The 27,918-nt window shown below is 43.3% G+C and overlaps 1 protein-coding gene across 2 annotated transcripts in view; it reads right to left on the bottom strand.

Moving 5' to 3' along the window:
• Positions 1–27,918, bottom strand: part of ydjc (YdjC chitooligosaccharide deacetylase homolog) — a 100,819-nt gene that overhangs the window by 19,217 nt on the left and 53,684 nt on the right. For both annotated transcript variants that reach the window (XM_063074144.1, XM_063074143.1), the window contains exon 4: positions 14,767–14,866. In XM_063074144.1, the coding sequence (XP_062930214.1) occupies positions 14,767–14,866 (100 nt within the window). The remainder of the gene's footprint in view (positions 1–14,766; positions 14,867–27,918) is intronic.

Raw genomic sequence — 27,918 nt, 5'->3', positions numbered from 1 at the left:
GGAATTAACTTACGAAGTTATGATGAAGTGTTTGGAGGAAATGTTTGGGCAGCATCAGATAAAATTATCTGAAAGTTTAACTGCTCAATTTGAACAACATCGTCAAAGCCTCAATGAAGATTTAAAATCAATCACGGATTCTTTGAAATCCCTGAATTCTGATGTTCAAAAACACGATGCAAAAATTTCTGAGCTGGATACTAAATCTCAGAAGACGGATACCAAAGTTGAGATCTTAGAGAAGAATCTAGCTTCGACTACTAAACAGCTCCAACAACTTAAATCCAAAGTTATTGATCTTGAGAATCGATCGAGAAGACAAAATTTACATTTAATTGGCTTACCCGAGGACGTTGAGGTTGGAGATCCTGTAATATTCTTTGCTCAACTTTTAAAGGATTCGTTCGGTTCAGTTTTTCCCAACGATCCTCCATTACTCGACCGCGCCCATCGTATACCGTGGGTAAAGTCGGCAGCGGCTGTTTCCAAACCCAGACCAGTTATTCTTCGTTTCCATTATGTTAATGTTAAAGAACAACTTCTCCAGATCGCTCGTCGACAAGGGATGATCAAGTATCGTCAGCATTCCTTCAGGATAGTTCAAGACTACAGTCCTGAAGTGATGAAGGAACGACTGTCTTTTAAACCTTTAATGTCGAAATGCTATCAAAAAAATCTCAAACCGGCACTACTGGTACCCTGCACGACTCAGAATCTCTCTTCCCGATGGAAATCGTCGTGTCTTCCATTCTACAACTGCCGCTCGAAGCTTTTTGGATGATAACTTCCCATCTGATACAGACACCCTCTCTTAATTTGTTTCTGGTGCTTCCAGCACCAATTTTTTTTCTCTCTGGTGTTTTTCTTCAAAATAAACCTTCTACTACCGTGCGATGAAGGTTTTTTATAAGTCTAAGATTTTTGTTCTTTGTTTATTACTATAGTGATTATTCTATAACTTATATAGAATATTTATCTCCTGTGAATAACATCATTTTCCCTTAGTTAACCTTTTGTTTTAACTTATCCTTTTTCGTTATTACTAATGATCCGATCCGACGGTCATTTGTAGTTATATGTTTCCTATTTTTGATTTTCGCATAATTAAAACGGCGTCTTGTCTTTCTTTTTCTATAATCTCCTTTTTTTTTGGGACGCCATGCTGTTATGCTTCTTCTTCCCATAATCCATTTTTCTTATTTTGGAAGTGATTTTTTATTTACTCGCTTATAATTAACTAATTATATGTACTGATACTGTTTTTTTAATTTCATATATTTTAGTAATTTTTACTATGTAGACTAATTTACAATACTGTTTATTTTTCACATATATTAGTCTTCGGGAGGTCACTTATTTAACATATATTTTTGGAGTTGCCCCCTGCAGAAATGGGGTTAAAGTTAGTATTAGTGCTTTCTTCAGCCTTCTCTGGCTTAGTTCGGGGTTCTACTTGGGGTTGGGGGAGGGGGATGTCTTTTTCTTTTCTAATTTTTTCTATTGGGCTGATTCAGAACTACAAAGATGTCCGCAGTGTCGAGATTTCCGGTTCCTCTCTAATCATGTATTCCTCTTCCGATTTCATGAGCTCACATTATGGTTAACCCCTTACTTACCAAAGGGTTAATTTTTAGTTATGGCTCATACTATTAATTTTGTCTCTTGGAATACAAATGGTTTAAACCATCCAATAAAACGGAAAAAGATTTTCAAAGTGTTCCAAAGACTGAATGCTCATATTATTTTTGCACAAGAGACTCATGTAAGGAAAGAGGACAATCAACGCTTCTTTAAGTTTTGGAAAGAAGAACAATACCATTCAAATGCTCAAGCCAAAATTAAAGGTGTTTCAATTTTTATTGATCCCTCAATTACATTTATTCATCAAGATATTATTTCAGATCCTAATGGCAGATTTCTGTTAATTACTGGGGTACTTTTTAATAAAAAGGTTGCTATGGTTAATGTTTACGCTCCGAATGTGGATTATCCTGAATTCTTTAAACACTTACTCACTTCCTTTCCTAATTTAAACGAGTATATGTTGATAATGGGCGGTGATTTTAATTTATGTTTGAATCCCATGCTGGACAGATCCTTAGGTAGTCCGGCTTTACCGAATAAGTCGACTACTATTATTAACTCTTTTATGTTGGATTCTGGGATTTCAGAAATTTGGAGATTTCTCCTTTTTTTCACATGTACATCGTTCTTTTTCCCGTATTGATTATTTTCTGATTGACTCTCGTTTGATTCCATATGTAGTTGATTGTAATTATGACATTATTGCCATTTCAGATCATGCTCCAATGAAACTTTCCATCAAGCTAATGGATACCTTTTGTACTAGCAGACAATGGCGATTTAACCCTATTTTGCTTCAAGATCAGGACTTTGTCAAATTTGTAAAGGAGCAGATTGATTTCTTCTTTTCAACTAATACTACAGAAGAAGTTTCCAACGGAACTGTTTGGGACGCCTTTAAAGCCAATATCTGTGGTCAAATTATTTCCTATTCGGCTGGTTTGAAAAGACGCATTAACAATGAAATACTTCTGTTGGTTGATAAAATTAAAGAAGTCGATAAAAAATATGCTATTTCTCCCAGTAAGGAGCTGTACAAACACAGAGTTGAACTCCAATTGGAACATAGCTTATTATTAACATCCTCGATCGAAAATCAATTAATGAGAACTAGAAGTGACTTTTATATTCATAGCGATAAATCGGGTAAATTACTGGCTAACCAATTGAAATTTGATTCTGCTAAACGTCAAATTACTAAGATTTGTAAACAGGATGATACTTTCACAGTTGATCATGTTGGGATAAACCAAACCTTTCAAGAATTTTATACCTCTTTATATCACTCTGATTTTCCTCGTGATTCTAATTTCATGCATGATTTTTTAAGTAAATTGAGTTTTCCGAAACTATCACCCGAAGATTGCCTATCATTAGAAACTTCCATTTCAGAGGAAGAAATAATAACTGCAATCTCATCATTGAATTCTGGTAAAGCACCCGGTCCGGATGGGTTTACAGTAGAATTTAAAAATTTTTTTTCCTCCATTCTTTCTTCTAAGTTGTCTAGAATATTCAAGGAAGCAATCAATTTAGGTAAATTACCACAATTTTATGAAGCCTCTATTTCCTTAATTCTTAAAAAGAATAAAGATCTTACTGATTGTGCATCATACAGACCGATATCTCTTCTGAATGTAGACTCTAAAATTTTTTCAAAAATTCTAGCAACTAGACTGGAGAAGGTGTTACCTCAAATTATATCTATGGATCAAACCGGATTTATTAAAAATCGCTATTCATCCTTTAATATTAGGAGGTTAATGAATATTGTTTACACCCCCTCATTTACTACCCCGGAATGTATTATCTCATTAGATGCCGAGAAAGCCTTTGACAGAGTTGAATGGCCTTATTTATTTAATGTTCTTGAGAAATTTAATTTTAATTTGACATTTATATCTTGGATTAAATTGTTATATTACTCCCCGGTAGCCTCGGTTTGTACAAATAATTATAGATCTTTTTTTCCTCTTTTTCGTGGTACTAGGCAAGGTTGCCCTCTTAGTCCTTTACTATTTAATACTGCTCTTGAACCTGTAGCAATTGCTATTCGTGACTCGCCAAATATTGTTGGTATTACCCGTGGAAACGAAATACATAAATTATCATTATATGCAGATGATTTGTTGTTATACATCTCTAACCCAGAGAAGTCAATTCCTGCTATCCTAGATCTGTTAGCTCAATTTAATAACTTCTCTGGTTACAAATTGAATCTTAGTAAGAGTGAATTATTCCCTTTAAATAAGCATGTACCTATTTATGGACGTTTACCATTTAAATTGGTTACTGATTCATTTATATATTTAGGGATAACAATTATGAAAAAGTATAAAGATTTATTTAAAGCTAATTTTTTACCTTTAATTGATCAGATTAAACTTTTATTTACCAAATGGTCTCCAATCTCTTTGCCTTTGATTGGTCAGATTAATGCTATTAAGATGATCATTTTGCCTAAATTTTTGTATATATTCCAATCGGTTCCAATTTTTATCCCAAAATTTTTTTTTGATAACGTAGATTCAAAAATTTCCTCTTATATTTGGCAGAATAAAAATCCTAGGTTAGGTAAAAGGTATCTACAGAAATCTAAAAAGGAGGGGGGGCTCGCCCGCCCGAATTTTAGATTCTATTACTGGGCAATTAATATTCGATATTTAAAATTTTGGTTACAAGATTTGGATGCATCTTTAAACCCTCATTGGGTAAATCTTGAATCTAATTCATTACAAGGGTTCTCTTTGGGTTCGGTTTTAGGAACTTTACTTCCTTTTACTTCTTTTAAATCATATAAACAAATGAACAACCCAATAGTTAAGCATACTTTACGTATATGGTTTCAATTCCGAAGATTTTTTGGGTTTAATCAATTTATTCTAGCAAGTCCTATTATATCAAATTTTCTTTTTCAACCTTCTACGATGGATCAAGCTTACTTTGATTGGAAAACCAAAGGTATAATATCTTTTCGCGATTTATTCTTGGATAACTGTTTTATGTCTTTTGATCAACTCTCTAATAAATATAACTTACCCAGATCTCACTTTTTTAGATATCTACAGATTAGAAACTTTTTAATTACTGTCTCTCCTAATTTTCCACATCCATATCCAATGGACACTTTGGAAAAAATCTTAGATTTAAATCTCTCTCAGAAAAGTGTAGTAGCAATTATATATAATATAATTATGAATCTATGTCCTGATGCTTCTAATAAAATCAAAGCTGACTGGGAAAGAGAACTTGAGATTAATATACCGACTGAAGAATGGGAAAAAATTCTTCAGTTGGTGAATTCATCCTCTGTATGTGCTAAGCACAGGTTGATACAGTTTAAAGTAGTGCACAGGGCTCATATATCCAAAGATAAACTATCTCGTTATTACTCTTATATTAATCCAATATGTGACAGATGTCATTCCGAGATAGCTTCTTTAACCCACATGTTCTGGTCATGTCCCTTGTTGGAGAAATATTGGGAAGATATTTTCGATATTATTTCAACGGTCCTAAATATAGACTTACAATCTCATCCAATTACTGCTATCTTTGGACTACCAACGATAGACTTAAATAATTTAACCTCTTCATCACGAAGGATGATTGCATTTCTTACTTTAATAGCTAGATGGTCCATTTTGTTGAATTGGAAAGAGATCAACCCTCCTACTGTATTTCATTGGTTTTCACAAACTATGGTGTGTTTGAATTTGGAGAAAATTAGGAGTGCAGTTTATGACCCTTCAATTAAGTTTGAAAAAACTTGGAGGCCATTCATTCAGCATTTTCATATGATGTAATTTGATCATTTCCAAACTTGTTTTATCTCCCTGTACTGTTGTTGGAGGGGAATGGAGTCGTCGACACTAAGGTTTTCTTCTTTTCCATTTTTAAGTTGTTAGTTTTGCCCAAGTCTTTTAGTTTAGTTGATCTATTTTGTTTTTCTTTGGGGATGGGCTTTTTTTGTTTTGTTTTTTTTTCTTTTTTTTTCCAGTTTTTTTTTATTTTGTATTATCCGTGGTTAGTTCTACATGTTTGGGAGCTTTGTTAATTTCCACTTCGGTCCATCGTCTGCTCCTGTATTGATTTCATTACTCTTACGGTCAATGGCCCCCCCAAAGGCGGCAACAATGCCACACGTCAAGCTGTGTGGCCACTTTCAGCAAATGTGTAGGATATGGAGCCATTTAACTCTTTACATTGTGGCCCTCTCCTCCTTGCCCCACACTGCATGTGAAGCCAATGTGGAACTTGACGATTCAGGATATTCAAAGTTCAAAGCCCATTTATTATCAAATAATGTATACATTATATAACCTTGTGCTCCTTACAGACAGCCACAAAAACAAAGAGAAGATTCAAGATTCAAGATTCAAAAAACTTTATCATTCTAACCGTACATCAGCTCTGCAGGGCAGAACGAGACAGCATTTCCCAGGAGCAGTGCAATCATAACATAACAAATGCAACACTAAATAATAAACATAACAATAAATAGTAAAACACAACAGCCACATGTCAGTTAAAATCAAGTTGTAAGTGTCCAGTGCAAGTTAAAAGTGTCCAAAGCAGAGTCAGGTAGAGCAGCTATTTAGCAGTCTGACTGCCTGTGGGAGGAAGCTGTTTAGTACCCTTGTGGTTTTAGTTTTGATGCTCTTGTAACATTTGCCTGATGGCAGAAGAACAAACAGTTCATGGAGAGGGTGTGAGGGGTCTTTAATGATGGAGTGTCTTCTGGAGGCATTGACTCTGAAAGAGGTCTTGGACAGAATGTAGGGAGACCCCAATAACCTTCTCTGCTCCCCTAACCACCCTCTGCAAGGCTTTTTTGTCGACAGCACTGCAGCTGGACTACCAGGTTGTGATGCAAAATGTCAGCACACTCTCAACCACGCCTCTGTAGAATGTAGTTAAGATGTTAGTGGGGAGTGATGATTGTTTAAGCTCCCTCAGAAAGTGCAATCTCTGCTGGGCCCATAAACACCCAACAAAGAGAGAGAAGGAAAAAAAAACACAAAAATTATAGAACATAAAATAGCACAGCACAGTACTGGCCCTTTGGCCCACAATGTTGTGCTGACCCTCAAACCCTGCCTCCCATATAAGCCCCCACCTTAAATTCCTCCATATATCTATCTAGTAGTCTCTTAAATTTCACTACTGTATCTGCCTCTACCACTGACTCAGGCAGTGCATTCCACACACCAACCACGCTCTGAGTAAAAAAACCTTCCTCTAATATCCCCCTTGAACTCCCCACCCCTTACCTTAAAGCCATGTCCTCTTGTATTCAGCAGTGGTGCTCTGAGGAGGCGGCACTGGCTGTCCACTCTATCTATTCCTCTTATTATTTTATACACCTCTATCATGTCTCCTCTCATCCTCCTCCTCTCCAAAGAGTAAAGCCCTAGCTCCCTTAATCTCTGATCATAATGCATACTCTCTAAACCAGGCAGCATCCTGGTAAATCTCCTCTGTACTCTTTCCAATGCTTCCACATCCTTCCTATAGTGAGGTGACCAGAACTGGACACAGTGCTCCAAGTGTGGCCTAACCAGAGTTTTATAGAGCTGCATTATTACATCGCGACTCTTAAACTCTATCCCTCGACTTATGAAAGCTAACACCCCATAAGCTTTCCTAACTACCCTATCCACCTGTGAGGCAACTTTCAGGGATCTGCGGACATGTACCCCCAGATCCCTCTGCTCCTCCACACTACCAAGTATCCTGCCATTTACTTTGTACTCTGCCTTGGAGTTTGTCCTTCCAAAGTGTACCACCTCACACTTCTCCCAGTTGAATTCCATCTGCCACTTCTCAGCCCACTTCTGCATCCTATCAATGTCTCTCTGCAATCTTCGACAATCCTCTACACTATCCACAACACCACCAACCTTTGTGTCGTCTGCAAACTTGCCAACCCACCCTTCTACCCCCACATCCAGGTCATTAATAAAAATCACGAAAGGTAGAGGTCCCAGAACAGATCCTTGTGGGACACCACTAGTCACAATCCTCTAATCTGAATGTACTCCCTCCACCACGACCCTCTGCTATCTGCAGGCAAGCCAACTCTGAATCCACCTGGCCAAACTTCCCTGGATCCCATGCCTTCTGACTTTCTGAATAAGCCTACCATGTGGACCCTTGTCAAATGCCTTACTAAAATCCATGTAGACCACATACACTGCACTACCCTCATCTATATGCCTGGTCACCTCCTCAAAGAACTCTATCAGACTTATTAGACATGATCTGACCTTCACAAAGCCATGCTGACTGTCCCTGATCAGACTATGATTCTCTAAATGTCCAGAGATCCTATCTCTAAGAATCTTTTCCAACAGCTTTCCCACCACAGACGTAAGGCTCACTGGTCTATAATTACCCGGACTATCCCTACTACCTTTTTTGAACAAGGGGACAACATTTGCCTCCCTCCAATCCTCCGGTACCATTCCCGTGGACAACGAGGACATAAAGATCCTAGCCAGAGGCTCAGCAATATCTTCCCTTGCCTCGTGGAGCAGCCTGGGGAATATTCCATCAGGCCCTGGGGACCTATCCGTCCTAATGTATTTTAACAACTCCAACACCTCCTCTCCCTTAATGTCAACATGCTCCAGAACATCAACCTCACTCATATTGTCCTCACCATCATCAAGTTCCCTTTCATTGGTGAATACCGAAGAGAAGTATTCATTGAGGACCTGCTCACTTCCACAGCCTCCAGGCACATCTTCCCACCTTTATCTCTAATCGGTCCTACCTTCACTCCTGTCATCCTTTTTTTCTTCACATAATTGAAGAATGCCTTGGGGTTTTCCTTTACCCTACTCGCCAAGGCCTTCTCATGCCCCCTTCTTGCTCTTCTCAGTCCCTTCTTAAGCTCCTTTCTTGCTTCCCTATATTCCTCAATAGACCCATCTGATCCTTGCTTCCTAAACCTCATGTATGCTGCCTTTTTCCACCTGACTAGATTTTCCACCTCACTTGTCACCCATGGTTCCTTCACACTACCATTCCTTATCTTCCTCACCGGGACAAAGTTATCCCTAACATTCTGCAAGAGATCTCTAAACATCAACCACATGTCCATAGTATATTTCCCTGCAAAAACATCATCCCAATTCACACCCGCAAGTTCTAGCCTTATAGCCTCATAATTTGCCCTTCCCCAATTAAAAATTTTCCTGTCCTCTGTGATTCTATCCTTTTCCATGATAATGCTAAAGGCCAGGGAGCGGTGGTCACTGTCCCCCAGATGCTCACCCACTGAATGATCTGTGACCTGACCCGGTTCATTACCTAGTACTAGATCTAGTATGGCATTGCCCCTAGTCGGCCTGTCCACATACTGTGACAGGAGTCCGTCCTGGACATACTTAACAAACTCTGCCCCATCTAAACCCTTGGAACTAATCAGGTGCCAATCAATATCAGGGAAGTTAAAGTCACCCATGATAACAACCCTGTTATTTTTGCACCTTTCCAAAATCTGCCTCCCAATCTGCTCCTCTGTATCTCTGCTGCTTCCAGGGGGCCTATAGAATACCCCCAATAGAGTAACTGCTCCCTTCCTGTTCCTGACTTCCACCCATACTGACTCAAAAGAGGATCCTGCTACATTACCCACCCTTTCTGTAGCTGTAATAGTATCCCTGACCAGTAATGCCACCCCTCCTCCCCTTTTTCTGCCCTCTCTATCCCTTTTAAAGCACTGAAATCCAGGAATATTGAGAATCCATTCCTGCCCTGGTGCCAACCAAGTCTCTGTAATGGCCACTACATCATAATTCCATGTATGTATCCAAGCTCTCAGTTTGTTCCTGATGCTTCCTGCATTGAGGTACACACATTTCAGCCCTTCTACCTTACTGTCTTTACTCCATTTATTCTGCTTCTCTTTCCTCAAAGCCTCTCTATATGTTAGATCTGGCTTTACTACATGCACTTCTTTCACTGCTCTATCGCTCTGGGTCCCATCCCCCTTGCAAATTAGTTTAAACCCTCCCGAACCATGCTAGCAAACCTACCTGCAAGGATATGGTTCCCCCCTCGAGTTCAGGTGCAACCCATCCAATCTGTACTGGTCCCACCTTCTCCAGAAGAGATCCCAATGATCCAAAAATTTAAAACCCTGCTCCCTGCACCAACTCCTCAGCCACGCATTCAACTGCCATCTCCTCCAATTCTTACCATCACTGTCACGTAGCACTGGCAGCAATCCTGAGAACGCCACCCTTGAGGTCCTGTTCTTCAGCCTTCTGCCTAGTTCCCGAAACTCACACTGCAGGACCTCATCCCTCTTCCTGCCTACGTCGTTGGTCCCAACATGTGTCACGACTTCTGGTTGCTTTCCCTCTCGTACCAGGATGTCGTGCACCCGGTCAGAGACATCCCGGACCCTGGCACCCAGGAGGCAACAAACCATGCGGGTGTCCTTCTCACGTCCACAAAATCTCCTGTCTGCTCCCCTGACTACAGTCTCCAATGACAACAGCTCTCCTCTTCTCCATTCCACGCTTATGCACCACCGGGTCAGACTCAGTGCCGGAGGCCCTACCACCATGGCTCACACCTGGTCGGTCATCCCGGCCAACAGTATCCAGGATGGTGAACTTATTATTCAGGGGAACGGCTACAAGGGTGCTCTACACTACCTGTCTGCTCACCTTCGCTTTCCCCCCCTGACTGTCACCCAACGACCTGCTTCCGACAGCCTAGGTGTGACTACCTCCCTGTAGCTCTCATCTATGACTGCCTCATTCTCCCTTATGAGTCGAAGGTCACCCAGCTGCTGCTCCAGATTCCTTACATGGTCTTCCAGATCGCCCAACCATATGCACTTCTGGCAGATGTGACTATGCGGGAGAGGGGCATTCCCCCAGACTGCCACATCTTATGCAAACAATAAAAGCAAGCGACAGCACTCAGAGTAAAAGTGAGTCCAGAGACAAAGCCCAGAGTAGCTGCAAACTCAGTTCAGCACCAGCACAGCAAAATGTCGTGCAGCTCACAGGCATGAAGCCCGGAGCAGATCCACAGCCTCAGCACTGCAGAGAGCAGAGTAAATGTCCCAGAGCAGCGAGCAAAACAGATGTCTTCTCCTTGTTAATGGCAGCATGAAGCCTTGGGAGAGGAATGACTGTATTCCTTACATTGCGTTAAATCTGTTCTAGAATAAAACAGGTCATGCTCATAGATAGGCACATGAATAGAAACATAGAAACCTACAGCATATTACAGGCCCTTCGGCCCACAATGTTGTGCTGACCATGTAAATTTTCTCTAGAATTTCCCTACCACATTGCCCTTTATTTTTCTGAGCTCCATGTACCTATCTAAGAGTCTCTTAAAAGACCCTATTGTATTCGCCTCTACCACCTTTGCTGGCAGTGCTCTCCGCGTATCTACCACTCTGTGTGAAAAACTTACCCTGACATCCCCTCTGTACCTACTTCCAAGCACCTTAAAAGTATGCCCCCTCGTGTTAGCCATTTCAGCCCTGGGGAAAAAGCCTCTGACTATCCACATGATCAATGCCTCTCATCATCTTATACACCTCTATCATGTCACCTCTCATCCTCCATCGCTCCAAGGAGAAAAGGCACACTCTCCACTCCAGGCAACATCATTGTAAATCTCCTCTGCACTCTCTCTATAGTATCCACAACCTTCCTGTAGTGAGGTGACCAGAACTGAACACAAAAGTCACTGAAGTCTTATATAGCTGTAAAATTACCTCATGGCTCTTGAACTCAATCCCACAGTTGATGAATGCCAACACACCATACGACTTCTTAACAACACTGTCAACCTGCACAGCAACTTTGAGTGTCCTATTGACATGGACCCCAAGATCTCACTGTTCCTCCACACTGCCAAGAGTCTTACCAATAATATTATACTCTGTCTTCAAATTTGACCTACCGAAATGATCCACCACACTTATCCGGGTTGAAGTCCATCTGCCACTTCTCAGCCCAGTTCTGCATCCTATTGATGTTGCACTGTAGCCTCTGACAGTCCTCCACACTATCCACATATGTGAGAAAATGGAGGGATATGGACATTGTGTAGGCATTTTCTTAAGTCCCTCACCCCTACTGGGACATAGACCACTAACAGCAACTCACCAGAGTTCTCTGTTCTGGGCCAGTCTTTCAAGTTGTTCCCAGGTGTATTCCATCTTCAAACATCCCTCCTCTCCCAGGGATGAGGTCTTTGGAGTTTCTTTTGGTGTGTCTGTAGCGCTGGGTTTTCACAGGATGGGGTTGCAAGCCCCTCCTGGCCAAACCTCCTCCTTTGGTCACCAGACTGGGGACGGTCCATGGGGGAGTTGATTGTGTAGACATATTTAGTTGACCATTTGATTACTAATATATTTGGTTCGAGACAACATTCTGGGCTGAAGGGACTGCCCCTGTGCTGTGCTGTGCTGTTCTGTGCAAGTTCTATTGGTACACCCTATCGTCGTTATATGCGTCTTCAGACTATACGGATTCACAGTTATGCGAGGAACCTATTTCTACCAACGTCTCGTTATATGCGTCCAAAATTCACAGTTATGCGAGGAGCACTGCCTTCCCGCCAATACAAGTCACGTGTGCACGCTTCACAGTCTCACTGTTGGGATGAAAAGCACCGCTTTCCCGCCAATACAAGTCAGGTGTGCGCGCCTCACAATTTCACTCTCGCCATTCTCGCATTGGTTTTTGCAAGGTGTGGATGCGCGATCTTAAACTTTTGTTGGTTTTACCTACGGTGCAGTGATTTTGTGCTCGAAATATTTAACTATGCTTCCTAAGCATCCGATGTCATGTCCTGGGCCATCAGCCGAACGGCAGAGAACCACTTTAACACTTGAAAAAAAGTTGGAAATTATAAACAGCGCGGCATCAGCTGAAGGTAACACAGCTCTGGGACGCTACTGCCGGGAACAGAACCTTGCCTTTAAAGTTCTTTTGTTGCTTAACAATGCGCCAGCCCATCCTAAACACTTGGACAGCATTCATCCTAACATAACAGTGCATTTCCTGCCACCTATCACAACATCGCTGATTTAACCACTCGACCAAGGTGTGATCCACATTCAAGGCGTACATATTTTTTTTTTACGGCGAACTATCTCTCAGATGCTGCAAGCAACAGACGATTTTGAAAATCCTGGTAGTTTACCAACGGTGAGGGAATGGTGGAAGTCGGAACACTTGGCACAAATGGCGATGGACATGGACCCAAGTTTAGAATGGAGTCAGCATTTCAGTCATTCCCTGCCGTCAACCCTTCTTCCCCACAAGCAAATTTATGCTAAAAAACAAAATGCTGCCAAGCAAATAACCCTCACCACTTTATTCAAATCGGTGTCATCTCCTGCTGTTGGCAGTTCTAAGCGTTCTGTGAGTCTTCCTTCACCCCTTGCTGTGCTTGATGTTATCCTGACGACCAGAACCATCCACCTTATCCGTGTAAAGCTGCCCAACACCACAACAACCACTCATCTCCCGGAGCGAACACACCTGCCTCTGTTGGTGAGTACTGTACACCAGAGGATGTTAACTTTCTATGATTTATTAATTGAATATTACCTTAAAGTGATTAAATATAATACAAATGTTGTCTTGTAGTACTGCTTTTGTGTCGTATTGGTATGAAAGTGTGAATAAATTACAGATAAAACATATTTAGGAAGCCCTCTGGAACGCATCCCTATTTTCTCCATTTAAATAATTATTCACATTATGCAATCTACATTACGAGTCAACTTCGAGGAACATATCCCTCGCATATAACGAGGATAGGGTGTACTTAAACACAAAATACTCTGTAGATGCTGGTGTCAAAGCAACACCCACAACACGCTGGAGGAACTCAGTAGGTCGGGCAGCATCTGTGGAAATGATCAGTCTACGTTTCGGGCTGGAACCCTTCGTCAGGACTGTAGGGGGAAGGGGCAGAGGCCCTATAAAGAAGGTGGGGGGAGGGTAGGAAGGAGAAGGCTGGTAGGTTCCAGGTGAAAAACCAGTAAGGGGAAAGATAAAGGGGTGGGGAAGGGAAGCAGGGAGGTGATAGGCAGGAAAGGTGAAGGAGGAAAAGGGGAAAACACAATGGGTAGTAGAAGGAGGCGGAACCATGAGGGAGGTGATAGGCAGCTGGGGGAGGGGGCAGAGTGACATAGGGATAGGGATAGGGGAAGGGAGGGGGAGGGAATTACCGGAAGTTGGAGAATTCGATGTTCATACCAAGGGGTTGGAGACTACCCAGATGGTATATGAGGTGTTGCTCCTCCAACCTGAGTTTAGCCTCATCATGGCAGTAGAGAAGACCATGTATGGACGTATCCGAATGGTCCACACGTCCCTCCCCACGGATCTCCCACCCGGCACTTATCCCTGTTAAGCATAAGTGCTACACCTGTCCCTACGCCTCCTCTCTTGCCACCATTCAGGGCCCCAAACAGTCCTTCCAAGTAAGGCAACACTTCACTTGTGAGTCTGTTGGGGTCATCTATTGCATCCGGTGCTCCCGGTGCGGCCTCCTCTACATCGGTGAAACCCGACGCAGATTGGGGGACAGTTTCGTTGAGCACTTCCGCTCCGTCCGCCACAACAGACAGGATCTCCCAGTAGCCACCCACTTCAACTCTGCTTCCCACTCCCATTCAGATATGTCCATACATGGCCTCCCCTACTGCCATGACGAGGCTAAACTCAGGTTGGAGGAGCAACACCTCATATACCGTCTAGGTAGTCTCCAACCCCTTGGTATGAACATAGAATTCTCCAACTTCTGGTAATTCCCTCCCCCTCCCTTCCCCTATCCCTATGTCACTCTGCCCCCCACCCCAGCTGCCTATCACCTCTCTCATGGTTCCACCTCCTTCTACTATCCATTGTGTTTTCCCCTATTCCTTCTTCACCTTCCCTGTCTATCACCTCCCTGCTTCCCCTCCCTCACCCCTTTATCTTTCCCCTTACTGGTTTTTCACCTGGAACCTACCAGCCTTCTCCTTCCCACCCTCCTCCCACCTTCTTTATAGGGCCTCTGCCCCTTCCCCCTACAGTCCTGACGAAGGGTTCCAGCCCAAAACGTTGACTGATCATTTCCACAGATGCTGCCCGACCTGCTGAGTTCCTCCAGCGTGTTGTGAGTGTTTCTATTGGTACTTACCTGGTAAAACATGAACATGCTGATGCCCATCCATATGAAGAGGTAAACGGCCGGTCAGTTCGCAGAATAGATCCACTTGACCTCTGAGCTCCTTATCAACCTGGCAAGGAAACACAAAAAGGAAGGCCAGATGAATGACTTGCACTAGGTTGATTGAGAAACCATCCGTTTGGACCAGCGAGTCAAACTGAGGGTGTGATCTAAGAGCAAGATGCAGGTGAATTTTACAAACACACATGCAGTGTATGTGGGGGGAATTGTGGGCACCATGTCTGGTATTTTCACCCTGGTTAAAATTGATGAAGACTGTCAGAGGTAAAGTTGCTCCTTATTGGTACTGAAATGGAGGCACATGAAGCTGAAGCCGCAAGAGATTAACCCATTCCATCATGGCTGGTTTATTATCCCGCTCAACCCAATTATCCTGCTTTCTCCCTATATCCTTTGACACTGACTAATCAAGAACCTATCAACCTCCACCTTAAATATACGCAAAGGTTTGGCCTGCACAGCCACCTGTGGCAACGAATTCCACTCTCTGGCTAATGAAATTTTTCCTCATCTGTTCTAAATGGATGTTCCTCTATTCTGGGGCTGTCCCCACTGGTCCTGGACTCCATTATAGGAAACATCCTCTCCAGTTACATTCTATCTAGGTCTTTCAATGAGATTTCCCCCTTGTTCTTCTAAACTCCAGCAAGTACCGGCCCAGAGCTATCAAATGCTCCATGTTAACCCTTTCATTCCTGGGATCATTCTCATGAACCTCTTCTGGACCCTCTCCAATGCCAGTGCATCTTTTCTTGAATAAGGGACCCAAAACTGCTCACAATACTCAAACTGCAGTCTGATCAATGCCTTATCAAGCCTCAGCATTACATCCTTGCTCTTATATTCCAGTTCTGCCAGAGTTAATGCTAATATTACCACTGATCCAAATTGTAAGTTAACCTTTAGTGAATTCTACACAAGGATTCATTACCTTTCTGACATGCCTTTTTTATCTCCCGTTATAATTTGTAGTCCACATCTTTGTTACTGTTCGGCAGCCTGTATACAACTCCCAGAGTCTTTTTACACTTGCAGTTTCTTAACTCACAAGGATTCCACATTTTTCCAATCCTATGTCATACCTCTTCAAGGATTTACTTTCATTTCTTACCAACAGAGCCATCCCACCCTCTCTGCCTACCTGCCTGTCCTTCTAATACAATGTGTATCCTTTAAGCTCACAGCTATGAACTTCTTTCAGCCATGATTCAGTGATGTCTACAAAGTCACACCTGCCAATCTGTAACTGTGCTACAAGATCATCTACGTTATTCTATGTATTGTGTGAATTCAAATATTACACCTTCAGTCCTGAATTTTGAATTTGACTGCCTGTTACACTTTAACTCATCCCAATTTTGCCCTATCATCTTCCTCACAGTTTCACTACACCACGCATTAACTTGTATACTTACCGCCCCTATCCACATGCCTTTTACATGTTGTTAATGTACCTGCCTCGACCAATACCTCTGGCAGTTCATTCCATATACTGAACACCCTCTCCATGTAAAGTTTGTCTCTCAGGTTCAGGATGAGAGGGATGAGACGGAGTTGGAACCTACTGCACTGTGCACATATACATATAGCGAGGGTGCTCAAGAGTGGCACAGTGTTGTACTTGTCAACATGGAGCAGAGAGGGAGTTTGTAAATTGGTGGGAGCAAAAGATGCTTGGAATGTTGAGGGTGGAATGCCGTGGGACAGATGGCAGAGAGAGAGTACCAGGGGCAGGGGAGGAGGCATTTCTGTGGGTGCAAACACACCCAACCCTGTGATACTAGGCAAGGTCATTTGATTCTGAACAATTGGTTTATTGATCATTACAGAATGTCTGTCTGATGCTTCCTGCTCCCTCCCCTCTCCCTTCCCCTTTTCCCAACCATGATTCCCTCTCCCTGTCCCCTTCCCACTCTCAGTCCACAATAGACACCCATATCAGAATCAGGTTTATCATTATTCACACATCATGAAATTTGTTTTTTGTGCTAGCAGTAAAGTGCAATACATAAAATTGCAACAGTACTGTGCTTTGCAAAAGTACTGAAAGTAGAGAGCCCTAGAAGGACTTAAGACAGATTCGGAGAGCGGGCAAAGAAGTGGCAGATGGAACATAGTGTCGGGAAGTGTACACATGGACTTTTGTGGAAGAAATAAAAGAGTAGACCATTTTCTAAACGGAGAGAAAATTCAAAAGTCTGAGGTGCAAAGAGATTTAGGAGTCCTCATGCAGGATTCCCAAAAGGTTACTTTGCAGGTCATGTCTGGGGTGAGCACTCATTTCGAGGGGACAAGGATGTAATGTTGAGGCTTTATAAAACACTGGTGAGGCCTCATTTGGAGTATTTAGAGCAGTTCTGGGCTCCTTATCTAAGAAATTATGTGCTGACATTGGTGAGAGTTCAAAGGATGTTCACGAAAATGATTCTGGATTAAAAGGCTTATCATATGAAGAGCATTTGATGATTCTGGGCCTCTTAATCACTGGAATTCAGAAGAATGAGGGGTGACCTCATTGAAACCTATCGAATATTGAAAGACATTGATAGAGCGGATGTGGAGAAGATGTTTCCTATGATGGAGGAGTCTAAGAGCAGAGGACGCAGCCTCCGAATAGAGGAGCATCCTTTTGGAATGGAGATGAGGAGGAATTTCTTTAGCCAGAGAGTGGTGAATCTGTGGAACCCTGTCATAGGTGACCGTAAGGGCCAAGTCATTGGGTATACTTAAGGCAGAGGTTGGGTAGATTCTTGATTAATCAGGGCATGAAGGGATACAGGGAGAAGGCAGGAATTTCTAGTCCTCTCAAAATAAATGCTAACATCACATTCGCCCTCCTCACCACAAACTAAACCCGCAGATTAACTCCCAAGTCCCTTTGTGCCTCAGGTTTTTAAATTTTCTCTCCATTAAGAAAGTGGTCTACAATTATTTCTTCCACTAAAATGCATGACCATACGCTTCCCAACACTATATTCCATCTGCCATTTCTTTGCCCATTCTCCTAATCTGTTTAAGTCCTTCTGTAGCCTCTCTACTCACAGTACTTTTGCATGGATCAACCATGATAAAATGGTGGAGCAGATACGATGGGCCAAATGGCCTAATTCTGCTCCTATATTGTAAAAGTAGGATGGATAGATAGATAGATAGACACATTCACATACACTCCTACATTGTAAAAGTAGGATTGATAGATAGGCACATTCACACACACACACCTAAGACTTTTGCATAGTTCTGCATGTCCTCCAGCTCTCAATTCCCCAACTTTGGGGAATAAAGACTATGTATTCACCCCATGATTTTATACACCTCTGTAAGATCACCCCTCATTATCCTGCACACCAGTAAAAATGAGATCCAGCCACTCTCCATTACTCAGTCCCTTGAGTCGCACAAACATCCTCGAAAATCTCCTCTCCTCTACTTTCAGCTTAGTGGCAATTTTCCTATAGCAAGGTGACCAAAACTGAACACAGTATTCCAAATGGGGCCTCACCAAAGTCTTGTATAGCATAAAGAGGAACTCCAAGAAACTAATATTAGAACATAGAATAGTACAGCACATTACAGGCCCTTCGGCCCACAAAGTTGTGCCGAACCTCAAACCCTGCCTCCCATGCAACCCCCCACCTTAATTTCTTCCATATACCTGTCTAGTAGTCTCTTAAACTTCACTACTGTATCTGCCTCCACCACTGACTCAGGCAGTGCATTCCATGCACCAACCACTCTTTGAGTGAAAAAACCTTCCTCTAATATCCCCCTTGAACTTCCCACCCCTTACCTTAAAGCCATGTCCTCTTGTATTGAGCAGTGGTGCCCTGGGGAAGAGGCACTGGCTATCCACTCTATCTATTCCTCTTATTAAATTGTACACCTCTATCATGTCTCCTCTCATCCTCCTTCTCTCCAGAGAGTAAAGCTCTAGCTCCCTTAATCTCTGATCATAATGCATACTCTCTAAACCAAGCAGCATCCTGGCAAATCTCCTCTGTACCCTTTCCAATGCTTCCATATCCTTCCTATAGTGAGGCGACCAGAACTGGACACAGTACTCCAAGTGTGGCCTAACCAGAGTTTTATAGCGCTGCATCATTACATCGCAACTCTTAAACTCTATCCCTCGACTTATGAAAGCTAACACCCCATAAGCTTTCTTAACTACCCTATCCACCTGTGAGGCAACTTTCAGGGATCTGTGGACATGTACCCCCAGATCCCTCTGCTCCTCCACACTACCAAGTATCCTGCCATTTACTTTGTACTCTGCCTTGGAGTTTGTCCTTCCAAAGTGTACCACCTCACACTTCTCTGGGTTGAACTCCAGCTTCCACTTCTCAGCCCACCTTTGCATCCTATCAATGTCTCTCTGCAATTCTTGACAATCCTCTAAACTATCTACAACACCACCAACCTTTGTGTCGTCTGCAAACTTGCCAACCCACCCTTCTACCCCCATATCCAGGTCATTAATAAAAATCACGAAAAATAGAGGTCCCAGAACAGATCCTTGTGGGACACCACTAGTCACAATCCTCCAATCCGAATGTACTCCCTCCACCACGACCCTCTGCCTTCTGCAGGCAAGCCAATTCTGAATCCACCTGGCCAAACTTCCCTAGATCCCATGCCTTCTAACTTTCTGAATAAGCCTACCATGTGGAACCTTGTCAAATGCCTTACTAAAATCCATATAGATCACATCCACTGCACTACCTTCATCTATATGCCTGGTCACCTCCTCAAAGAACTCTATCAGGCTTGTTAAACACGATCTGCCCTTCACAAAGCCATGCTGACTGTCCCTGATCAGACCATGATTCTTTAAATGCCCATAGATCCTATCTCTAAGAATCTGGAGTCTGGAATCCTTTCCAACAGCTTTCCCACCATAGACGTAAGGCTCACTGGTCTATAATACCCAGACTATTCCCTTCTACCTTTTTTGAAAAAGGGGACAACATTCACCTCCCTCCAATCCTCCGGTACCATTCCCGTGGATAACGAGGACATAAAGATCCTAGCCGGAGGCTCAGCAATCTCTTCCCTTACCTCATGGAGCAGCCTGGGGAATATTCCGTCAGGCCCTGGGGACTTATCTGTCCTAATGTATTTTAACAACTCCAACACCTCCTCTCCCTTCATATCAACATGCTCCAGAACATCAACCCCACTCATATTGTCCTCACCATCAAGTTCCCTCTCATTGGTGAATACTGAAGAGAAGTATTCATTGAGGACCTCGCTCACTTCTACAGCCTCCAGGCACATCTTCTCACCTTTATCTCTAATCAGTCCTATCTTCACTCGTCATCCTTTTGGTCTTCACATAATTGAACAATGCCTTGGGGTTTTCCTTTACCCTACTCGCCAAGGCCTTCTCATGCCCCCTTCTTGCTTTTCTCAGTCCCTTCTTTAGCTCCTTTCTTGCTTCCGTATATTCCTCAATAGACCCATCTGATGCTTGCTTCCTAAACCTCATGTATGCTGCCTTCTTCCACCTGACTAGATTTTCCACCTCACTAGTCACCCATGGTTCCTTCACCCTACCATTCTTTATCTTCCTCACCGAGACAAATTTATCCCTTACATCCCGCAAGAGATCTCTAAACATCGACCACATGTCCATAGTACATTTCCCTGGAAAAACTTCATCCCAATTCACACCTGTAAGTTCTAGCCTTATATTATATAGTAATATTAATATACAATATTATATTATATTAGCAATAAAAGTGAAGTTCAATGAATCCCAGTGAGTGAGTGACTACTCTGGAGCGTTATCATCATCATGTGCCGTGTCATATGACATCATCATCATGTGCTGTGTCGTATGACATCATGTGTCATGTCACATGACATCATCATTATGTGCCATGTCATATGATGTGGACGATCATCGTTTATCCATGACTGTGATTGTTCCTGGAAATTTTTTCTACAGACGTGGTTTGCCATTGCCTTCTTCTGGGCAGTGTCTTTACCAGACAGGTGACCCCCGCCATTATCAATACTCTTCAGAGATTATCTGCCTGGGGTCAATGGTTGCATAACCAGGACTTGTGATATGCACCAGCTGCTTATATGACCATCCGCCACCTCCTCCTGGGGCTACATGTGACCTTCATCAGGAGCTAAGCAGGTGCTACATTTTGCCCAAGGGTGACCTGCAGGCTAGTGGAGGGAAGGAGTGCCTTACACCTCCTTTGGTAGAGACACATCTCCATCTCACATCTTCCAAAATTCCATAATTTCCAGAAAACGCACTGTGGATTTAGTATGTAAGAAGAGAGAGAGAGAATTACTGACTGTTTAGCCTAACATCAGTGGTGGGGAAGACACAGGAATCAGAGAGTCATAGAGTGCAGAACTACATGAAGGCAAACAGACCAGCTTAAAAAGAATATCAGAAAATATTGGAAACACCCGAATGATGAGGCTGCATCCATGGAAGAGAAAAAAAAAGTTAATATTTCCACATTGAGGACTCTACATCCAAACTTGAGCCAAATCTACGTGGATCGGTCACTTTCAAGTACTCTTCATTTCATGTTCTCAGTATTTATTGCTCACTTATTTATTATTATTTTATTTGTTTTTTTTTCTTTTTGTACTTGTACAAGTTTGTTGTCTTCTGCACACTGGTTTTTTGTCCATCTTGTGTTCGGTTTTTCATTGATTTTATTGTGTTTCTTTGTATTTACTGTGAATGCCTGCAAGAAAATAAATCTAGGGTTGTATATGGTGACATACATTACTTTGATAATAAACTTACTTTTAACCTTGAAAGGAAGGTCCTAATTGATTTATCCTCTGCTGTCAGAGGACGTTTTCCAGTCCCCGACCTGAAACCTTGACTAGTCTCTCCCTCCACAGATGCTGTTTAACCATCTGAACCCTTCCAGGAATTCTGCTTTAGGTGAGGAGAAACATCCTCATTCAGAAGGTGGTGAACTGGTGGAATTCTCCAGCCCAGAGGGCTGGGGCCATTGAAATGGGCGAGTGGAAGACAATCGAGTTGCTCAATGGTGCAAATTGTGAGGTTGAATGGCCTCTCCTCTTCAAATTCTTACTGCATACCGATCAGGTGAGATGAGGATTTCTCCTAAATGACGTTTCTCTTACGATAAACTACCACACCAAACAAAACAAATTATAAAATAGGTGGGGTGTTCAAGCCACATTTTATCCTCCACTGTCAGGCTATGGGCAGCATCTGGAAGTTGCCTTGCAGTAAGTCACCAAGACTTCTCCCTGTCACACCAGTAACTTTCCAGCTAGACCAAACTAAGGCTCTGAACACACTGGAACATCATCACCTTAGTCAGCCACACAGCAAATTGCCACGTAATCAACCGGGAAAATGCTGCCTCCCATGGACACTCCCAACCCTCCCTCATTTCCTTGTTGTCCAATAACCTTCAAAGGTTCAAAGTACATTTATTGTCAGAGTATGTATGTACAATACAACCCTGAAATTCGTCTTCCCACACAGCCACAAAACAAAGAAAGAAAAAAAGAGCAATAAAACACTGAGTATAAAACACAAAAATCGAAAGAGTCTGGAATTTCAGATCAGTTCAGTCTAGTGCTATGCCATTCGTTACCTGCAGGCCGCCCTGATCAAAGCATTTACACAGTCAACAAAATAACCTATCACCCCAGCTCTACCTGACTAGACTGAACTAAAACAAGGTGGGGAGGGAAGGCAGGAGATTGGGGCTGAGAGAAAAGAATGAATCAGCCACGAAGGTACAGCTACGAAGGTACAGCTACGATGGAACTCGAAAGCAACTTCTTGGAGCTCATCCGTGGAAACAGCTTTTCTGCCTTCATGGTCCCTCTTTTTCCTTTTCAAGCTGGATGGGGTTCTGTCAAAGACCCTGACCTACAGCTGCACTCAAATCTGGATTCTCTGTGGCGATGAGACCCGCACCAGGGCCTCACCAACCGGCCGTTTTCCGATATCCCAAAGGTGCAGCACAGAAGGTGAAAATGCCTTCAGGATTCCACAGCTTTGCAGCCCTGGGAATGAACTGGTGCTACCCAAATGAAGTGTGGCAGGTAAAAATAGAACATTGGGGAGGGGGGGGAGAGAGAGAGACAGAGACAGAAGGGGGTGAGAGAGAGAACAAGAGAAAGGGGGTGGGAGGGGGTGAGAGAAGAACCAGAGGGGCGAGGAGAGAGGGGGGGGGAACGGATGGACGGGGGGGGGTCGGATGGACAGGGGGGACGGACGAGGGGGGGACAGACAAGAGGGGGTTACAAGAGAGGGGGGGACGAGAGGGGGGAGACGAGAGGGGTGACGAGTGGGGACGGGGGGGTCGAGAGAGGGGGGGACACACTTGTCTTTGTTGGTCTCTCATCTTGCTGTGAAAGGGGGACACCTCTGTGTCCCTTTATTAGGGAGAGAGAGAGAACCATGGTATGTCAGATTGTCAGGTGAATGAATTTGTTGTGCTGCAGATCACGGTCTTTCTTGGGGGCTTTGTTATTGTTTGCTTGATGCGTGGGGAGAGGGTGCTGATGGGGGACGGGAGGGTTGTTGATTTGCTGCTGCTGATTGTGTGTGGGGTAAGTAGGGAATTTGGGACTCTACCGTTTTTACTTCCACTCATTCTTTGGAGCCTTCTTCTATTTTCATGATGTCCGCAAAGAACAAGAATTTCAGGTTGTTTATTGTATACATTTCTCTGATATTAAATGGAACTATTGAACTATCAAAGTGGCAGAGCAGAGTTGATGGGCCAAATGGCCTAATTCTGCTTCTATATTTTATGGTCTTATGGAATACTTAACCAGCCCTTTGCTTCTACAATGCCACAACCCACTTAACTAAGTACCCGTAAGAGTCGTGGATGTGTGGACTCCATTGCCCCAGGTGGCTCTGGAGTCACCTCACTGCGTGGGGTGACTGCAGAAGCTAGGTAGGTGGGAAAGGTCACAGAGGAGAGGGCCCAGGGGAGGCGATAGGCAGGTAAGAGGTAAGAGGCCAGAGTGGGGAACAGAAGAAGAGGGAAGGGGGATTTTATTTTTAAACTGGAAGGAGAGATCGATATTCCTGCCATCAGGCTGGAGGTTACCTGGCCACTTATCAGTTGCTGCTTTTGAAATAATTGTTGGTACTGCTTGCATGAACTATAAAACTGTACACAGGCTCCAGACACAAGAGGTGCTACAGATGCTGGAAATCTGGAGCAATACAAATAATGTGCTGGCTGAGCTCAGCAGGTCAGGCAGCAACTATGGCTGGGAATAAACTGTCGATATCTCAGGAAGGGGATGGAGTCAGACTAAGGTGGGGGAGAGGGAAAGGAAGAAGTACAAGGTGACAGGTGATTGGTAAAACCAGGAGAAGGGGTGACGAGTCAGCTGGGGATTCCCAGCTCCGTCCTGGTCGCTGACCCGCCGAGTCAGCTCGGGATTCCCAGCTCTGCTCAATCCCACCCAGCCCACAGATCCCTCCATCCTCTGTAAGGAGTCTGTACGTTCCTTCCAGTGGAATACATGCATTTCCTCTGGATGCTCCGGTTTCCTCCCACAGTCCAAAGACGTATCGGTTAGTAGGTTAATTGGTCATTGTAAACTGTCCCATGATTAGGCAAGGGCTAAATCAGGGATTGTTAGCAGTGTGACTTGTAGGGCAGGAAGGGCCTATTCTGCACTGTCTCTCAATGAAATAAGAAGATTGTGGTTGTGGTTTGGGGTCAGGCTGACAAAGCCATCTGGAGGTGCCCCATTCCCATCCAGAAGGTGCCAGCAACCCTACAGCAGTCAGCAAATTCATCCCACAGATCTCCCAGACACCAGGTCCCATGTAGGGCAGGAGGCTACAGTTAAGCGCTCATAACCTGAGGGGGGACCTGTCCACTGGAACAGCATTTTACTCATTTATTTGGGACATAGCACAGTAACAGGTCCTTCTGGTCCAACCAGCGAAGCCCACCTGGTCCAGTGGAGAACGAATAAACTCCGTATAGACTACACAGAACCAAACATGAGTTGCTGGTGCTGTTATAACTGTGCTACCATTCCACCCTACAGATGAATTCTACAAGCTCTCTTCAATACTCTGCAGTTTTAAGTGTTAAGTTCGTATGTGTGTAGGAAAACTGATGCTAGAGAAGCACATCTACATGATGCAGGAAAGCAGAGAGCAGCACCATCTGGGCTATGCTCTCTCTTGCTGCAGCCATCAGGAAGGAGGTGAAGTACCTCAGCACCACGATAGTTACTACTGTCAACCATCAGGCTGTTGAACCAGCAGGAATAACTTCACTTGTCCAATGAACTGAGATGTTCCCACAACCCATGGACTCACACTCACTTTCAGGGACTCTTCATTTCATGTTCTCGATATTTAATGCTTTTTTTTGGTTCTTTGTTTGTACTGTGAATGCAAAACAGTGAATCTCAGGGTTGTATATGTACTTTGATAACAAATTTACTTTGAACTTTGAAATCCTTTTAAACTTTATCCGTGTTTATTTAACAGCAATTGCCGGGTTTGTTGTGTTGAGGACAACTGTTTCTCCTGATGTTCGCCATCAGAATCTTTCACAGAAACAGTATAATCTCTTAAAAACAAAATGAAGGCTGGTGGGATTTCTACCTGAGGTTCTTCTGATGTCAAGTTCACATTGCTCACAAATGCCATTAACCTCTAATTAATCTCACAAAATTTGAAACAGCTCCAACCACACAGATTTCACCTATCAGCCAGCTAAGTTTGTAATTACTGATAAAATTAACAGAACACAACAATTATCTAATCAGCTCCGAAAGGCACAATTTCTAAATGTGCATGAAGAGGAATGTTTCCCGTTGTATCACAGATAGCAAATCATTTCAAGTCTGCAACATTCAAAGTCTTCTTAAAAGGGAAAAAGTTAATACACAGATTGAGATTCACTTACCATGAGAGTGGGAAAGGGACAGGGAGAGGGGAAACATGGTTGGGAGAGGGGGAAGGGAGAGGGGGAAGGGAGAGGGGGAAGGGAGAGGGGGAAGGGAGAGGGGGAAGGGAGAGGGGGAAGGGAGAGGGGGAAGGGAGAGGGGGAAGGGAGAGGGGGAAGGGAGAGGAAAGCACCAGAGAGACATTCTGTAATGATCAACAACCAATTGTATGGAATTAATGACCTTGCCTGGTGTCTCAGGACTGGGTGTGTCTGCAACTGTGGCACCCCCTGCCCCTGGCATTCCTTCTCTGCCACCTGTCCCACACCCCTCCCATGACTCCCCACCCTCACTATTCCAAGCATCTTTTGTTCCTGCTAGATTTACAAATTGCTCTCCACTCCACATTGACAAATACAGTACTGTGCAAATGTCTTAGGCACCCTAGTGATTTGTGTGTTCAGGACTTTTGCATAGAACTGAACATGAAATGGATCATTTGCATGAACAACCAACACAACCCAACATTGTACTGGGAGCAGCTACTAGTATCGCCACACATTCCAGTCCCAGCCGAGCACATCCACAATGTTAGCAGAACAACAGAAAAACAAGCCATTTTCCCCACCCTCGTACAATCTTGACCTTCATGTGACCTTCTATCTTATTGCTTGCCTGCACTGCACTTTCTCTGTAACTGTAACACTTTATTCTGCACTATTATTCCTTCTGACTGGATAGCATACAAAAGAAAGTTTTTCACTGGACATATGTGACAATACCTCCAAGAGAACTATAACTTCGTCGTAGTGTGACGGGATCTTGAATTACCCCTTATGAACTGTGCTTTAAAGAGAGAGACAGAGACAGAGAGGCAAAGACTGCTCACAGTTTGTTTGGAATTTCTGCAAGGACACTGGCAGCCTCTAAGTTCCTACAGATAGAGGGGAGGAGCTACTTGATGAACAGCTGGTGTTCAGTGCAACAGTATTTAAACCAGTGTAATTTCTTGTTTCACAGGACATGCAGACATACAAGGGTGTGGTGAAGTTACCACTATCGTGTTCAGGTGCCCACGAGTGTGGGACTGAGGATCGATTCTGAGGGATTGATCTGTGATTGTTAGTGTGTGAAAGAGCGACCCTGTGGAGTCTACTAGTGTGTTTAACCCTCGCCCGGGTTGGTAGACTATCACTTGAAGACGGTGTTATTAAGTTGATCAAGTTTGGCTAACTTGGAAGTTTCAGAGGACAACAGGAAGAATCGACGGCATCGGCTTACTCGAACAACAACAACACCTCTCTTTCTCCATCACTACTCAACTCAATACCACGAACTGAACTTAACTTATCATCGTAAGACTGTATCCATTTAACCCAGGCTTGAAGAAGCTTGGTTTCTATATCAATAAAATCATTGCTAACCTGTTTGATATATCTGATTTTATATTACTGTATTGCATAGTTACTAATAAATACCGTTAGTTAATAGCAATACCAGACTCCAAAGTGTTTTTTATTTCTGCTGGTTCTTTAACCTGTCACGGGGTACGTGACAGTAGGGTTTGGAGGTTTGCATGCCTCGATGACCCAGAGTGCCACATTGGCTGGGGTCAGGGTCTTGTGTGTTGGCTCTAGGTAGGGTCACCCATGCCAAACAGGTCAAAGGGTAGAGGTTAGACTAAGAGTGGCCCACTGTCAGATTTGGGGGTTCAGCTCAGGGCTAACAACCCTGACTGGTAAAACAAAATAGTTATGGAAACAGCAATGAAGAATCCTTCTACATCTGAGTGCAATGGTATTCCTGAGTCTCCACATGGGACTTGCATGACTGACAGTAGTGAAAACCATGAGGAAGGTACTGACACAATGAAGGAAACCCTGAACACCATCAGAGACTCATTGCTGCCCTAAACGCCAGCCGTGTAACAGGCAATAAGTATGTGTGACAACAATGACATCTTTAATAATTTTTCCTTCTGCACTGAAAGTAGTTTCTCATTTACTCTCACAAAATGATTGTGTTCAAACTCTCCTCACCTTTCTCTACTTCCTCAGTGCACACACCTAAAGTACAGTAATGACTACATGCTGCACAAAAATTTACAGCTGATGTATGAAAGCACTGCACAAAATACAGGCCAGATGTTTGCCCAAGGATAAATTTCTTCCATGGTGAAACTTCAGTAACATTTAACAA

This window comes from Mobula hypostoma, chromosome 21 (assembly GCF_963921235.1).
Source record: "Mobula hypostoma chromosome 21, sMobHyp1.1, whole genome shotgun sequence".
Classification (NCBI taxonomy): domain Eukaryota; kingdom Metazoa; phylum Chordata; class Chondrichthyes; order Myliobatiformes; family Myliobatidae; genus Mobula; species Mobula hypostoma.
This window is presented reverse-complemented; position numbering and strand designations above follow the sequence as displayed.